This window comes from Dasypus novemcinctus, chromosome 24, assembly GCF_030445035.2.
Source record: "Dasypus novemcinctus isolate mDasNov1 chromosome 24, mDasNov1.1.hap2, whole genome shotgun sequence".
Lineage (NCBI taxonomy): Eukaryota > Metazoa > Chordata > Mammalia > Cingulata > Dasypodidae > Dasypus > Dasypus novemcinctus.
Genome location: NC_080696.1, coordinates 42,127,792 through 42,144,726, shown reverse-complemented (window position 1 = coordinate 42,144,726; position 16,935 = coordinate 42,127,792). Strand labels below are relative to the sequence as shown.

Below are 16,935 nucleotides of genomic sequence, written 5' to 3'. Positions count from 1 at the left end.
TTTTCTCAGAAGGATGGCAGTTTTAAAGCGCCAACCTTATACAGTATAACAATGGTGATGAAAATTCTTACTGTGCTTGTCTTCATGGTGGCCTTATTCACAGTAACAGCCCGGTGCCTCCGATTATGTGGTGGGGTGGTACTGAGAGCAGTGCTGTGAGGCATACTTAATCTATTCACAGGTGTTGGGGGAGCACTGTCTGATCGGGGTCTAGAAATGCCTTAAAAAAAGAAAAGAAAAAAGACAAATTCAAACTAATGGTCAGAAAATCTTCCCCAAGCAACACCGGTAAAGTCTCAGAACAGGCAGACTAAAGCAAAGGCTGCTAGTTGTCTCCAAATATAAATATGCCCTTTCTTCCTGAGTAAAAGAAAACAAATTTTAGCTGGGAATGGCTATGCATAATAAGTAACTAAATTTTCAAGTCTCCCTGGCCGTTAGATATGGACTTGTTCTGATCAGAAAGAAGCAGATGACTGTTGAGTAAGTGTTCCAAGAAATCTTAAAAGAATCAAATAACCAAGAATAAGTGCTCCTTCCGTCCTAATTCCTGGAAAGTCAGAACTCACTCAACAATGAAGCAGTGCAGAAAGAGGAAGAGGTACAAGATGGAAGGGCATTTGGACCTTGATGATGGTAGAACTGCTCTACGAGCTTATATTTCCCAACCCTGGACTTAATGTGTATGAAAATAAACTATCCTGTCTAAGTTATTGGTATTTTGGGTTTTCTGTTATATGGCAGTCAAACTAATAAATTAATTGTATTTTTATATTAACAAATGTTTTAGAAATCAGTAGATATTATCACTAACTTTCAATGGGTTAAAAATTCTCACTTGATATTCTTAAAAAGTGGTAAATTGTTTTAAACAGTGCCTCATAGCATGTTATATTTATTGCTCTAATGATATATTTGGGGATGGTACCTAATGCTTTTTCTTTTTGAGGTATGGGGGGGGGGCCAGGGATTGAACCTGGGACCTCCTATCTGGGAAGTCAATGCTCAACCACTGAGTCACATTAGCTCCCTTGAGTTGGTTTTTTCATTTGTTTACCTGTCTGTTTTATTTTTATTTTTGTTTTTAGGAGGTACTGGGGACCATACCTGGGACAACCCAAATGGGAAGCAGACACTCAACTACTTGAGCCACATTGGCTCCCAATACCTAATTCATTTTAATCTGTATTTTTCTTGGACAACTAATGAAATGAACACTTTCTTCTTTTGCAAATCATCTATTTGTATCCTTTGTCCATTTATCTACTATATCTTAAATTATAAAAACAATAACCCACTACCTATCATATTTGCTACAAATATTTTTTTTCCTATTTTGTTATTTGTAATTGAATCTATTCATCTTTTCCCTTGTGCTTTCTATAACAGTTTTTAGGATTAGCCTCTAGAGTTATCTAAATGTAGCTCTCCAAACACTCACATATTAGTATGAGCTAATATACTCAAAATTCACCTAAGAATGCATCCACCAGACAGCTGATTCCACGCATGGCACGAAAAAATATTTGAGGCAGATGTTTAAGGCAGGGATATTGATTCAATTCTTGTGGCATTCCGCTCACATTCAAGAACTGTTCCTGAAATTTGGGAGTAGAGCTTATAATGGCTGGGTTACTCAAATCCACGGGATTACTATCAAAAGAGAGAGAAGAATTAATTATACATTTAGAAATTTCTTAGTAATAAAATGCATGCAATTTAATTTAACAGCAGGGTTGTTTATGCCTATTTCTTTGATTCAGAGAGAAAAATCCCATTTGTATTTAAAGGCCCAAGGACTCAAACATCAATACTTCTTTACAGATGATCTGCAAGGTGTTTACATGAATTTACTCTGCTAACCCAGAAAATAATTACCAAAGTAAAAACAGAAGTTTTTAATTTTTAAGAACATAAACAGATACTTTATTCTAATATACTTGCAATTAATCAATTGAATGGTAAAACTGTAAATAAATTGCCAAGAAACCAGAGGAGAAAATTTTACTTTTAATGTTAACACTTCCAAAAATTCTTTGAAAAGCTACAAGAAAATCAGGATTAGTGTTACAGTTTTACGTTGTGTTCATATGTATGAGCTAAAACCAATATTTCAAAACAATATATTTGGGCTTAAGTTATAGTTTATGTACAAATAACTTTAAATATTTCCATTAAAAAACATTTAAATTTCCACTCACAATAGTATGTGCTTAGCTGTCCATTAAACAGCCTCTCCAATTCAAAGTAATATTGATAACCAAACTACAGCCAGCATCTGGAAGGAATTTCCACTAGCTACAAGATCAATGGAACTAGGCTGAGAAATACAAATCAACAGTTTATATATAAGCTCTGCCCTTTGAAATCTTTTTCCATATGGGGAACGTGTGTACCTACATGGAAAATGGAATTCTAGTACCTACACACCGTATCCAAGGACTCAGTAGTCTCTATAAGTCACATGGAGTAGAGAAGAAGGCTCCTGCAGCAGTGCCTGCTGGAGGTTATACTTCATCTGTTCAAAAATTAGTAAACCAGGAAAGTAAGGTTGGAATGGAATACACTTCAGTCCAATAAAATAGATAGCATTGGGAAGCAGATGTGGCTCAACTGATAGAGCATCCACCTACCTTATAGGAGGTCCAGGGTTCGAACCCAGGGCCTCCTGGCCCGTGTGGTGAGCTGGCCCATGTGCAGAGCTGCTATGCGCAAGGAGTGCCATGCCACGCAGGGGTGTCCCCAGCATAGGGGAGCCCCATGCGCAAGGAGTATGCCCCACGCAAAAAAAGCACAGCCTGCCCAAGAGTGGCACCACGCATAGAGAGAGCTGACACAGCAAGATGATGCAACAAAAAGAGACAGATTCCCAGTGCCATGGGGAATGCAAGTGGGCACAGAAGAACACATAGCAAATGGACACAAGGGAAACAGGGTGGGGAGAGAAATAAAATAAATAAATCTTTTTTAAAAATAGGGTAAACTGGGGAAAGGCTTTAATCAGCTCCTCGATATGTGAACCTGAAATGGTTTTATGAGAACCCAAATATTCAGAGATCAGCTTCAAGAAAATAAACAAGTGTAAGCAACCCAAGAGCCCATCAACAAGTTAAATGGATAAACAAAATGTGATATGCACATACAATGAAATATTATTCAGCCATAAAAAGTAAAAAGTTCTGATCCATGCTACAACTTGGATGAACCTTGAAGACATCATGTTGAGTGAAATAAGCCAAGTACAAAAAGATATTATATGATGTTGCTGATATGCAATATCTAGAAGCAGCAAGTGTCTTAGAGACAGATAAAGGTTTATAAGTTACCAGAGGCTAGGAGTTGGGGCAGGGAGGGAGTTATAACTTAACCGAATGTGGTCAAAATGAATTTTGTGCTCTATACTGGTACTACAACAAAAAGTTTCAAAAAGTTAAGATCATTTTAAAAATTGGTATCATGCTCATAAATGAGAATGTATGCCATACATCTACAAAAAGAAGACCTAGTAACAAATACCAAAAGGTTAAAAAAAAAATTTGAAACGAAAATGGATAACAAAGGGTACGGAACAAATAACAGAAAACTACATTCCTGATACTCCAAATACTCTGTGTATCTGACATACTTCTATGGGATATGAATGAGTCCCTGTTGCCCTATGTATGTTTTCAGGATGACAGAGGCTTTTCCTTGTCACAAGGCTACAGCTCTCACGGTAGCTTAAAAAAATATTAAATTAGGGAAGTCCTGCCTACTTTCTCAAAAAAGACAGCCCAAAAGCTCTGGAATATATAAACCTTGCCTAATAAAAGAAAACAGACTTATAAGCAAGTCTTCAATCTTAATGCTTGTACCTATGAGCCTTATTACTGCAATAAGGAAACTAGGCCTAATTATAATTAATGCCTAAGAACTACCTCCTGAAAACCGCCTTGTTGCTGAAGTGTGGTCTCTCTCTAAGCCAAGCTCTGCAAATAAACTCACTACCTTCCACCTTCCCTATGGGATATGACTCCCAGGCATGAGCCTCCCTGGTGCCAAGGGATTATTATAAGCATTAATCAGTGATCCATTTGGAGAAAGACCTTGATCAGAAGGGGGAAATATTAACTAAAATAGCGCTTTTATGGCTATGAGACTTCAAAGAAGTGGAGAGGTCATTCTGGAGGTTACACTTATGCAGGTCTCAGTCAAATTTCAAAATGCCACAGTAAACAAAGCCTCAAACAAAAGTGCTCCTGAGGGTCCTTGGGATATCTGGACACTATAGGCAAGCCACACGGCTACATGAAATCAACACTCCCTTGGCAGACTCTATCTGGGAATATATGAAAAACTATTTCCCCAATAGAGCATAGGTATAAACTCATTTATAAATCCCCCAAACATGACAGTTCTATTTCTTTTATTGGAACATAAATTTTCAATGTATCTGAATTTATTTCTCAGAGACTTAAAGTCTCTGGACTGTGCCCATGCCAGCTGAGCCCTGAAACCTAGCAGGTATGTGATCAACTCCCACTCTCCCGGTTCTTCAGGCCTGCCCTGGACAACTATCAAAATGATCACAATAGACTAGCCCCATCCCCAAAGCAAGGAGAATCTTCAACTGCAAGCAAAACAATTCCATTCCTCTGACCCATAATGTCTACATCCTTTCTCAGACTGAAGCAGAATAGACATTATCCCAAATCCCTCAAGACTGAGGATTTGTTATTGTAATTATCATCTTTTGTTAACTGAATAATTTGTAACACTGATCATATTTGATCATATTCAGCCCTCTTCCCAGGAAATTTGCCAATGACCACAGTAAACTCTGCTGAGTAGCTCCTATGGACCTGCCCCTTACCCATCCATAGCTCATTTAACTCAAGGTATAAAACTGTCGCCAGAGTAGTCTTTTCAGTTGTCTCCTTACAGACCTACAACTAACATAGCCTATAAAAAATAATTTGATCCAACTTACTCCTTTTGAGAATGAGTAAAGGGAAAGCCCAGTGAACTGAGGGCTAAAGTTCAAGAGCCACATTGCATCAGAGATGTTCACACCACTGAGCAGTCACCATGTACTCCAAAGGCAGGAGAAACAGGGACCCATGGGAAGTCAACTAGAGAATGAGAACAGTGAGAGCACAACAAAGACAGAAGAAAGATGGGAAGGAGATTTGGCCCAATGGTTAGGGCTTCCACCTACCACATGGGAGATCCAAGGTTCAAACCCAGGGCCTCCTGACCCGTGTGATGAGCTGCCCACACACAGTCCTGATGCGCGCAAGGAGTGCCCTGCCACGCAGGGGTGTGCCCCATGTAGGGGAGCCCCATGCGCAAGGAGTGCACCCCCTAAGGAGAGTCGTCCAGAGCAAAAATAGTGCAGCCTGCCCAGTAATGGTGCCGCACACACGGAGAGCTGATGCAGCAAGATGACGCAACAAAATGAGACACAGATTCCGGGTGCCACTGACAAGAACACAAGCGGGCACAGAAGAAAACAGCAAATGGACAGAGAGAGCAGACAAAGGGGTGGGGGAGAGAAATAAATAAAAAATAAATCTTAGAAAAAAAAAAAGAAAACTAAGACAGAAGAAAGAATGGCTTGTCTCAAGGCTGCCTTGATCCCTCCCCATCATAAGGACTGGCTGTTCACTATTAAAGTTCAGTGCTTTCTCTCTCTCATATAACCACTCCTCTTTTTCACTTGTGCTTGCTTCAGTAGGTTTGTATTCCTTACATTTCCAAAGAACTCTGACTAAAACATCAAAGTCAGTTCAAGAAGAAAGAAAAGTGGGAAACGGACTTTGGCCCAGTGGTTAGGGCGTCTGTCTACCATATGGGAGGTCCGCGGTTCAAACCCTGGGCCTCCTTGACCCGTATGGAGCTGGTCATGCGCAGTGCTGATGCGCGCAAGGAGTGCCGTGCCACGCAAGGGTGTCCCCCGCGTGGGGGAGCCCCACGCGCAAGGAGTGCGCCCGTGAGGAGAGCCGCCCAGCGTGAAAAGAAAGAGCAGCCTGCCCAGGAATGGCGCCGCCCACACTTCCCGTGCCGCTGATGACAACAGAAGCGGACAAAGAAACAAGATGCAGCAAATAGACACCAAGAACAGACAACCAGGGGAGGGGGGGAAATTAAATAAATAAATAAATCTTTAAAAAAAAGAAGAAAGAAAAGTCTTGAAGAGAGAGATCAATTAACAGTGAAGTAATTTTAAAAGTTTACCCATGAACTACCTTCAAAAAAAGATTCCAGGACCAGTTTTACTGGTGATTTATTTCAAATTTTAAGGAACATATAACTTTCATGCTATACACACTGCAAGAGAGCACAGAAAAGGATAGGAAGTTTTCCTGTTGTTTTGTTTTTTTAGTTACAAAAACATAAGCTAGTCAAAAACTAAAACTAAAGACAATTCACAAAAACATTAAAAGAACAGTATTCCATAAACAAGCAGAACTTTTCTCTCAGGAATGGAGGAGGGTTCAGCATTAGGGAAATAAATTAACATAATATATCACAACGATAGATAAAAGAAGAAAAAATATTCAGTTGCTTAAGTGGATCACCAGATATGATTTGAAAAAATTCAGTAACTACTCCTAATTGTATTTAAACTTTCAAAAATTTTAAGATTTTAAATTGCTTAGAAAACCAGGAACACAAAAAAAGGATAACAATCTAATACAACTTTTCGAGCCACTAACATTTACTAGACATTGATTTACAAGTTGTTTTTTTTAATTCTGTAACAGGCTGATTACTATTATTGTCCCCATTTTATAGATTAAAAATTGAGGCTGAGAGACTAAATTGTTTGCTCAAGTTGACAAAGAAAGTAGCAAACCTTGCTCTCTAGTCCGGATTTTGCTGTATCCAAAATATTTTTAATTATCATAGACAAAAGTATGAGCTATTAGAAAGGAGCTACTTCTATTTGCAGATGATATATCCGTATATCTAGAAATCTCAGAAGAATTAGTGAAATCCTCAACATTTTTTTTTTAAGTTACCAGGGTCAGGGATTGAACCCGGAACCTCTTACGTGAGATGCTAGCACTCAACCACTGAGCCAAATCAGCTATGCTCAGAGCTCTTTTTAAGTGTCCACATATAATATACAAAATAAAATAAAGTTTTCTTTACAGCAGCAATAACCATTTAGAAGACAGACGTGCAGAAAAAAGTAGTCTTTCACAACATCAGCAATAAATATGTAGGAATAATGCTAAGATAAACATGCAGTTTTGTGAAAAAAAAACTCCAAAACACTTTGGGGTAAGACATATGACATTCTGAAAAAGAAAAATACATACTCTCTGAAAGAGAATTAATATGGTAAGATATCAGTTTTTCCCAAAATTTAAACACAGTCTTAATACAATTCTCATCTGTAGCACAATCTGGCTAGCTGTTCACCAGTTTCTCTTTTCATCCTAGGCACACAGGTTGATTATGTTCCCTTGCAATTAAGTGTGGCCATGTGTCTGAGTTCTAGTCAATAGAATTTGATATCAGTGACTTATACCACTTCAAGGCCTGACCTGTAAAAACTTCTGGCATAATTTTTCATACTCTCTCTTCCCTTCTATTAGCCAAATGCAGAGGCTCCTTACAGAGACACGTGTTGAAATGCAGAGCCTCTGTCAGCACCGTCCCTGAATAGTGTGTGCACAGTCACATGCCTCAGACTTTATGAAATTTATATTGTACTAAGTCACTGAGATTTTAGGGCTTCCTTTGCTAAAGGAGGGCATGTGCCTTACTCTAATGCATAATAAAATAACAAAATGTTATTCTGGTTTTTGTTTTTGGTTGTGTTTTTTAACTTGCCAAATTGGTTCTAAAATTCATCTGAAATATTAAGCAGACAAGAAGAGCTTTAAAAAATATTCTAAGAGAAGGAAAAAGATAAAAAGACAGTAGACCCATCAAATACCAAGATCTTTATAAAGTTAAAATAATTAAAAGTGTGAAAATGGTGTAAGAATAAATGAAGAGATTAAATGGATTAATATATGGCCTAAAAACAGATACTGGTGTGTATAAGTGAACTTAATGTCAAAAAAGAAACAGAATTAGAAGATATCTTAGGTGAATATCCACTGATCAAAGAACATAGTGGGAGTGGATGTGGCTCAAGCAGTTGAGTCCCTGCATCCCACATGAGAGGTCCTTGGTTCAGTTCCCAGTGCCTCCTAAAAACACAAAAACAAACAACAAGCAAACAACAAAAAAACAACTGAGAGGAGTTGATGTGGGTCAGTGGTTGAGCCCTGGCTTCCCACACATAAGGTCCCGGGTTCAATCCCCAGCCCTAGTACCTCAAAAAAACGAACATGGATTCAAGAATAATATTGAATCATATGACTGGTCTGTCAATTAGCATAGAAAATACCACTGAAATACAAGTGACAATGGGAGGTCCACGGTTCAAACCCCGGGCCTCCTTGGCCCATGTGGAGCTGGCCCATGCGCAGTGCTGATGCACGCAAGGAGTGCCGTGCCACCCAGGGGTGTCCCCCGCATAGGGGAGCCCCACGCGCAAGGAGTGTGCCAGTGAGGAGAGCCGCCCAGCGCGAAAGAGAGTGCAGCCTGCCCAGGAATGGCACCGCCCACACTTCCCGTGCCACTGACGACAACAGAAGCGGACAAGAAACAAGATGCAGCAAAATAGACACAGAGAACAGACAACCGGGGGGGGGGGGGATTAAATAAATAAATAAATCTTAAAAAAAAAATACAAGTGATAAAGCAGAAAACTCATCAACTTCATTTTTAATCTTAAACTTTATTGCTTGATGATAAATGGATGGCCAGTTTGCAGTCTCTTTTTCTCCTTTAAACTAAGGCAAACACTAATGCATGTTTGCTTGCCAAGAATTTAGCTGTAAATCACTCAAGGGTTTATTTCCGATACTTCTATTCTTCACTTTGGTTATGCCCTATGTTCCTATTCTTCTCATCTTCTAGTATTTCCGAAGAGCAGAGTTTGCATTTGAGGAATGCAAACTCCTCTCTGATCCCAGCATCATCAGCTCACCTGGTCAAAGTCAAGACCAGATCAGTCTCTAGTAACCAAAGCATATGTAGCATGCTTTTTTAAAATTTTTAAAATTATTTACTTATCCCCGCCACCCCCCTCTGTTGTTCGCACTTGCTGTCTGCTCTCTGTGTGACTTTGCTGTGTACCCTCTGTGTCTGCTCATCTTCTTTTTAGGAGGTGCCAAGCACCAAACCTGGGACCTCCCACTTGGGAAGGAGGTGACCAATTGCTTGAGCTATCTCTGCTCCATGCTTCTTGTCTCTCTCATTGGGTCTCTTTGTTGTATCATCTCATTGTGCCAGCCCATTGTGTAGGCCCTCTGTCTTGCTTGTCTTCCTTAGGAAGCACTGGTAACCGAAACCAGAACCTCCCATGTGGCAGGCAGGCACCCAACTCCTTGCACCACATTTGCTTCCCTATAGCATGTTTTTTACTTGATGTTAAATAGGCCTGGATTTCCCATTAGACTATTCCCAGGTAAAGCTAAGCTTTATTTGTCTCTGGAGCCTCAGCATCTGATAGTCCCCCAAATGCCATGTAGACATATGCTACGACCAGGGTGGTGCAACTGAGGCTTTGCCATAGGACACCGAATTTTATACTGTAAACTGCTCTAATAAAGATTGTTAAAAACTGTATAATAGGACTTCCAGGAAGATGGCAGACTAGAAAGACACCGGACTCTTCTTATCCAGAAAAATACCTAGAAGACAGGTTGCAATAGCCTCAAAAAAAAAATCTTCTAGGGTTTAGGACACAGGCAAAGGCTGAACACTGCCCAGAAGAGGGACAAAGGAGGGGAATTACAACAGAACTGGGAGTTGAAACCAGAATGGCTGTAGTAATCAGTACCCTACCCCAAACTAAAGACTTCAGGCTTCTGGACCTGTGACTACAGACAAAGGGGGGCTCCAGGGATCCCTCACCCTAGGAAAGGGGAGAGAGAGGAACACAGTCTAAGGCTTACAGCTATTGGTTTGTTGTGTCCCACCAGCCCTTCCAGGCCAGGTGGGATGGTGCAGGACAGTGCAAGCGGATGCAGAGTAACAAACATGGCTTGTGAAAGAGCAGTTGGTGGTCACCCAGAGCTACTTAAAGCACCTGTTTGGAGGACCCAGGAGACCAGAGGAGTATCCTGCAACATCCTTGAGAGTGTGGAAGGAGACTTCCCATCTGCACAGAGGATTCATGAATAGAGCCCTCCATACCGCAGAGGCTGGCCGTGGTATGCAAACTGCCTTGGGAGCTATTCTGTGGCTGGAGTTGGAAGCTCTATTTCCCTCAAAAAACAGGGCAGGAAGACATGGTATGGCACTGACTTCAGCTATTGATTGGTGGATTTGGTAGGCTTCAGTAGAATCCTTGGAACAACTAAAGCCTGTCCAGGTCAGAGGGAAGACAGTGGCCACCATATTTACTCTACCCCAAGCACAAGGGGAAGCAGGGCTGACTGAAAAATCACAGTGCTTGTAGGGACTGGCTTCTTTCCACCCAGGTTGGTTTGCAGGTCTAGCCTAAACCCCAGTCCGACCTCCGGCAGGGAGGAAGCTGGGGGGACCTGCACCACCTCTCTGGGAAGCTGGAAGCCATGCCAGACACTGGTGCCCATCCTACTCTAGGGGAGAAAGTTGCCTCAGGAGCGAGTCCATGGCTGGAGTTAGAAGCTCCATTCCCATAAACGGTGGAGGAAGAGACAGTTGTCCACTGATCTCAGCTACTGATTAGTGAACTTGGCTGGCAAAAGTATAATCGTAGAGATAGCTGGGGTCTGAGCCTATCCAAATGGGAAAGAGTCTGGTAGCCACTATTTTAACTCCACCCCTAAACATGAGTGAAAGCCTGGCTGACTGGTATCCAGTGAAGTTAGGGACTGGTTTCTTTCCACCAAGATCAGACTGCATCCCTAGCCTAGGCTCCAGCCCCACCTCCAGCAAAGAGATAGCTGGCGGGACCTGCACCAGGCTCTCCAGGCAACTGCCAAGTGCTCTCTACTGACACCTGGGGCTGCATCCCCGCACCCCAAGAGAACAGGAGAGGAGCTGGGTATCTTTGGCCTCTCCGGGCAAATGGCAGTAGTTTTCAGCCCACAAAAACAGGTTTGTTGAGTGCCTTTGAGCCCATTTCCGCCTCTGTCCCCCCATAGGATAGGAGGGGGCTGGTGTTCCCTCAACCTCTCAGGGAAACTTCAGGCAGTTGTGGCATATACAAGCCTGACCTTTGAACACCGGTGGCTCCACCTTCATGCCCAATAGGACAAGAAATGGACTGTGTTTGCCCAGCCTCTCTGGGTAACTGTGGGTGATTCAGGCCCACATAGCCTGGACTGGTGGGTACTTGTGGACCCACCCTCACCCCCCGATAGGAAAGAAGGGGGTTGGTGTTTCCTCAGTCTCTCCAGGCAACGGCAGGTATTCTCGGCCTAAAGGGACTGAATTATTGAGTGCCCACAAAACCATCCCTACCACCCAATAGGATAGGAGGGAATTGGTGCTTCCTCACCCTCTCTGGGCAACAGCGGGCACTACTGGCCTACAAGACTGAACTGCTGAACATTGACAGTTCCATTCCCACCCCCTAAAGGACAGAAGGACAGTACTCCCTCAGCCCCTCAGGGAAACTGCAGGTGTATTTGGCCAACAGAGATTAGATTGTTGGGCAATCCAGAGAGTACATTTACACTCCTGGCAGGAAGAAGGTCTGGTGTCACATCAGTTTACCTGAGCAACTATGGTCATTTTGAACCCACACAGCACAAATTGCTGACTACAACTATTGCTCCATCCCTGCCTAAGGTAGGGATGAACCTTCATCTGTGTTTTCAGGAGACGACAGAGAGTTTTGTGCCCAACTTGGATTATTATACACAACTACAGCTCTATCCCTACCCCTGACAGAGGAGAAAGGTGGGAGAGCTTCATCAATTCCTGGGGCAACGTGGGCAGCTTCAGCCTCCATACCTTACAGCACCAACTACATCCGTGGCTAATACTATACAAGCAGCAAGGGAGAAAGACAAGAAATCTAAAGGGAGAAATACATTTATTCTGTACCCAGAATAATTACATCTAGCAAGCCAGATGCAAAAACACCACAAAAAATTACAATCCATACCAAGAAACAGGAAGAAACGGCCTAATTAAAGGAACAAGATAAACCTACAGATGACATAAAGGAGTTGAGACAACTAATCTTAAATGTTCAAACAAATCTCCTTAATAAATTCAATGAGATGGCTAAAGAGATTAAGGATATTAAGATGATACTGGATAAGCACAAAGAAGAATTTGAAAGCATACATAGAAAAATAGCAAACCTTATGGGAATGAAAGGTGCAATAAATGAAATTAAAAATAAAACAGCAGATCTGAGGAAGCAGAAGAAAGGATTGGCAGGCTTGAGGACATGGCCTCCAAAAGTGAACATACAAAAGAAGAGATGAAGAATGGAAAAACTTGAACGGGATCTCAGGGAACTAAATGACAGCAAGAGACATGCAAACATATGTGTCATGGGTGCCCCGGAAGAAGAGAAGGGAAAAGGGGCAGGAGGAGGATCTGAAGAAATAATAGTGGAAAATTTCCCAACCCAATTGAAGGACATAGATATCCATGTCCAAGAAGCACAACGTACTCCTATGCAAATGAATCCAAATAGATAAACTCCGAGATACATACTAATCAGAATGCCAAATGCCAAAGACAAAGAGAGAATTCTGAGAGCAGCAAGAGAAAAGCAATGCATAATATATAAGGGATACCCAATAAGGTTAAGCACCAATTTCTCATCATAGAGACAAGAAGGCGATGGTGGGAAGGGGACTTAGCCCATCATGGAGGCAAGAAGGCAATGGTGGGAAGGGGACTTAGCCCAATGGATAGGGCGTCTGCCTACCACATGGGATGTCCGTGGTTCAAATCCTGGGCCTCCTTGACCCGTGTGGAGCTGGCCCATGTGCAGTGCTGATGCATGCAAGGAGTGCCATGCCACGCAGGGGTGTCCCCCGTGTGGGGAAGCCCCACGTGCACGAAGTGTGCCCCATAAGGAGAGCTGCCCAGCGCGAAAGAAAGTGCAGCCTGCCCAAGAATGGCACCGTATACAAGGGGAGCTGACACAACAAGATAACGCAACAAAAAGAAACACAGATTCCCGGTGCCGCTGATAAGGATAGAAGCGGTCACAGAAGAACACACAGCGAATGGACAGAGAGAGCAGACAACTCGGGGGGGGGGGGGGGGGGCGGCGGGAAGGGGGGGATAAATAATAAATCTTAAAAAAAAAAGGAATGGTATGGTATATTTAAGATACTGCAAGAGAAAAACTGCCAGCCAAGAATTTTATACCCAGAAAGACTATCTTTTAAAAATGAGGGTGAGATTAGAATACTCACATAAACTGAGAGAGTTTATAACAAAAAGACCAGCTTCGCAGGAAATACTAAAGGGAGTGTTACAGCCTGAAAAGAAAAGACAGGAGAGAGAGGGCTGGAAGAGAGTCTAGAAATGACTGTTATCAGTAACAGTAACTAAAAGTGTCAAAAATAAAATGACAGATAAAACGCAAAGATCAAAATGGATGAAATAAGAACTGCCTTTACAGTAATAACACTGAATGTTAACGGATTAAACTCCCCAATAAAAAGACACAGACCAGTAGAATGAATAAGAAAATATAAGTCATCTATATGTTGTCTGCAAGAGACTCAATTAAGACACAAAGATACCAATAAATTGAAAGTGAAAGGAAGAAATGAAGTCATAAAGCATATGACAACATGGATGAACCTGGAGGACATTATGTTGAGCAGAGCAAGCCAGATACAAACAAATACTGTATGATTGCATTACTATGAACCAAATACACTGTGCAATGTATTGCATGATTAAAAAATATATATATATCAGTCATTTAATTGAGAAATGTATGTTTTTATTCAAGTGTTCTTTTTCAATTGTTTATATTTTCAATTATTAAATGTACAAAATAAAGTTTAAAAAAAAACCTGTGTTGGGGGCAGTGGGGTTGAATGAGACCTCATATTTTTTGAATGTAATATTTAAAAAAAAACGAATTAAAAAAATTTTTAAAAAAAAGAATAAAAGGAGAAATACTGCACTTAAAAAAAAAAAACCTGTGTAGTATAAAATTTTATTTCATTTATAGGTTGACACCCCAAGTATTCCTTTAGCATTAAAGAAACACTTAACCTTGGTATTTAGTAGCACAATTAGTTGATCCAGGAACAGCAGATGGTGCTTAATGCGCACTGTAAACATATCAGAGGGACCATGGCGTGAATTATAGAAGGTATTTGAAGTAGTTTTTCTTGTTGCTTGCACCAGGGAGTGAATATTATAGCAACGGAAAATATTGAATGACTGACTAAATGGCGAAAATGTTCAAGAATATTTCATGAAAATTTTACTCATATACATTATAATGAGAAGATTTGGGAAGAAAGGACAATTTCTACAACTTCTTTCCCTCAAGGACAAAACCTACAAAAGTTCAAAGGGAGGGATTATTTCCCTGCCAAAATTAAAAGTTGTTATTTTTTCCCAAAAGAATCAGTTTAAAAGAATTGTTTACACATTCCTTCCTAAGACTGTATCTTTTTGTTTTTTTTTTAACTTTTTTTATTTATATCAGAATCTGTGTTAAATATTAAGTGGATTATGTAATTATAGTTGAAGAGTGCCTTGCTTCTTAAATGTATCACATTAAAACTAGACAAGGGCGGTGGACTTGGCCCAGTGGTTAGGGCGTCCGACTATCACATGGGAGGTCCGCGGTTGAAACCCCGAGCCTCCTTGACCCATGTGCAGCTGGCCCATGTGCAGTGCTGATGCGCGCAAGGAGTGCCGTGCCATGTAGGGGTGTCCCCTGCATAGGGGAGCCCCATGCACAAGGAGTGCGCCCCGTAAGGAGAGGCGCCCAGCACAAAAGAAAGTGCAGCCTGCTCGGGAATGGTGCTGCACACAGGGGGAGCAGACACAACAAGACAACACAACAAAAAGAAACACAGATTCCCGTGCCGCTGACAATAACAAAAGTGGACAAAGAAGAAGATGCAAACAGACACAGAGAACAGACAACCGGGGTGGGGGAGAAGGGGAGAGAAATAAATAAATATTAAAAAAACAAAACAAAACTTGATAAAGCATAATGCTATGTATTCTACTAAAATGTATCTTTAAATATTTCTTAATATTTGTGTGCTGTAAACTAATAAAAATACACTTTAGTTTAAAAACAGGTGTGTATCCCTCAGTAAATTTTTAAGGCTACTAAAAAAGAAGGCTAAAAAGCCAGACTTATGGTCATTGCTAGTCACAAAGAGAAGCAGGGCACTTGCCAGTCCCTATAAAATGGGACAGAGTCCTGGGAGACATATCACCGCCCAGGCTGTGGTAAGAGGCAAGAGAACAAGTGTTGCATCCACCACAGACAGCAATCTCCTACAGAGTGCAGACTGAGCAGCTAAGGATAGCCCTAACCTTGCTGGGATGGGGAGAGCAGGCAGCACATCATGCAGATATGCCTGTTGTCTAATTTAGTTGCATTTGAGAGGTTGTGGTTAGTATCTACATTCTCAACTCCAGCAAGAGAGTTACAGAATGGTTCTTTCCCTAAAACACCAGGTAAACAGCACATGAAATGCTAAAATAGCAGTACCTTAACATATGTAAAAAGCGAAACCATGTCTGTGCAACACACTCATTATCCATTTCAGGAAGGATCAGACTGGCATCTTCATCAGGAACTTTAAATGCAGGAAATGAAGGACCATATGTAAAGCGTAGCAATCTAGAAATTAAAAAATGCATAATACTAAGTATTTCTTAATAGAAAGACATACTCAAGCATTAAAATATGATAAAACATGAAATATGTGCACCTTGCTGAAATGAACAAAAATATAAAAACCTTAGCTTATAAAACAGACAAACTGAAAGAGGAGGGGAATCATTTTAATTTAGACTTAAACACTGTCAACTAAATGCAATTCAAAGGGACCAACTGTAAAAAGAAAAAATTTTGAGACATTAAGGGAAATTTGAACATTGACAGGATAACTGATACTAACCAACTGCCTTAATTTTTTTGTTAATAGTATTGTGATTATTTTTAGAAAAGAATCCTTGTCTTTTAAAGTTATATATAAAAATAATTAAACTATTTAGGGTTGAAATGAGGAAACAAGTCTGGAAAAAGCTGAGTTTACTCAAGAATATTGATGGTATTATATGTAAATGGTTAAAAGCAAGTTAAAATAAATTGCTGACATTGGTTAGAAAGTAGCATGTATAGTATGATTCTATTTAGGTCAAATTATATATAAACATATGTAGTGGGATTTCTGGCGAACTTTAACTTTTCATGTTATACCTCTCTGTGGTTTAAGTGATGAACATGGAAATTTAAATAATCAGAATAAGAGTGGGATTTGGATGGGAGGGGAAGGTGTAGAATTTACCTGCTTCTCAAACAGACTTGCTTTTTCTGAAATATATTAGACAGGTACTAGCAAACTACTATAAGTGGTTCAATCCTAAAATAAGTGGCTCAATCCTAAGATAGCTAAAAAACAGTAGTAAAAGGCACAAGCTCTTTTCAATGTATTCCATGAATCCCAGGAAGATACCAAATAAGGGGAAAGCTGCCTAAGGTCAGAGGGATGAGGAAGGCAAGTCAATGAGGATCACCTACCTTGACGTGAGTGCACAGATGACCTTGCTCCACTGCTCTACTACTGCTGGGTGGTGCCTCCAGTTAGCTACCATTTCCTTGGCTGTTTTCCAATAAGGAGGTGTTGGGAAGCACCGAGTACAAGCTAGTAACCAAACCTCAAAGAGAACACCAATCAACTTCTCTGCTAGATTCTCAGCAATGCCACCTTA

The 16,935-nt window shown here is 40.8% G+C and overlaps 1 protein-coding gene across 13 annotated transcripts in view; it reads right to left on the bottom strand.

The window, feature by feature from the left end:
• RALGAPB (Ral GTPase activating protein non-catalytic subunit beta) overlaps positions 1 to 16,935 on the bottom strand; it is a 111,855-nt gene that overhangs the window by 64,986 nt on the left and 29,934 nt on the right. For all 13 annotated transcript variants that reach the window (XM_058287075.2, XM_058287076.2, XM_004482262.5 and 10 more), the window contains 4 exons: positions 16,745 to 16,931; positions 15,710 to 15,841; positions 1,475 to 1,653; positions 72 to 220 (listed from right to left, as the gene is read on the bottom strand). In XM_058287075.2, coding sequence (XP_058143058.1) covers positions 72 to 220; positions 1,475 to 1,653; positions 15,710 to 15,841; positions 16,745 to 16,931 — 647 coding nt within the window. The remainder of the gene's footprint in view (positions 1 to 71; positions 221 to 1,474; positions 1,654 to 15,709; positions 15,842 to 16,744; positions 16,932 to 16,935) is intronic.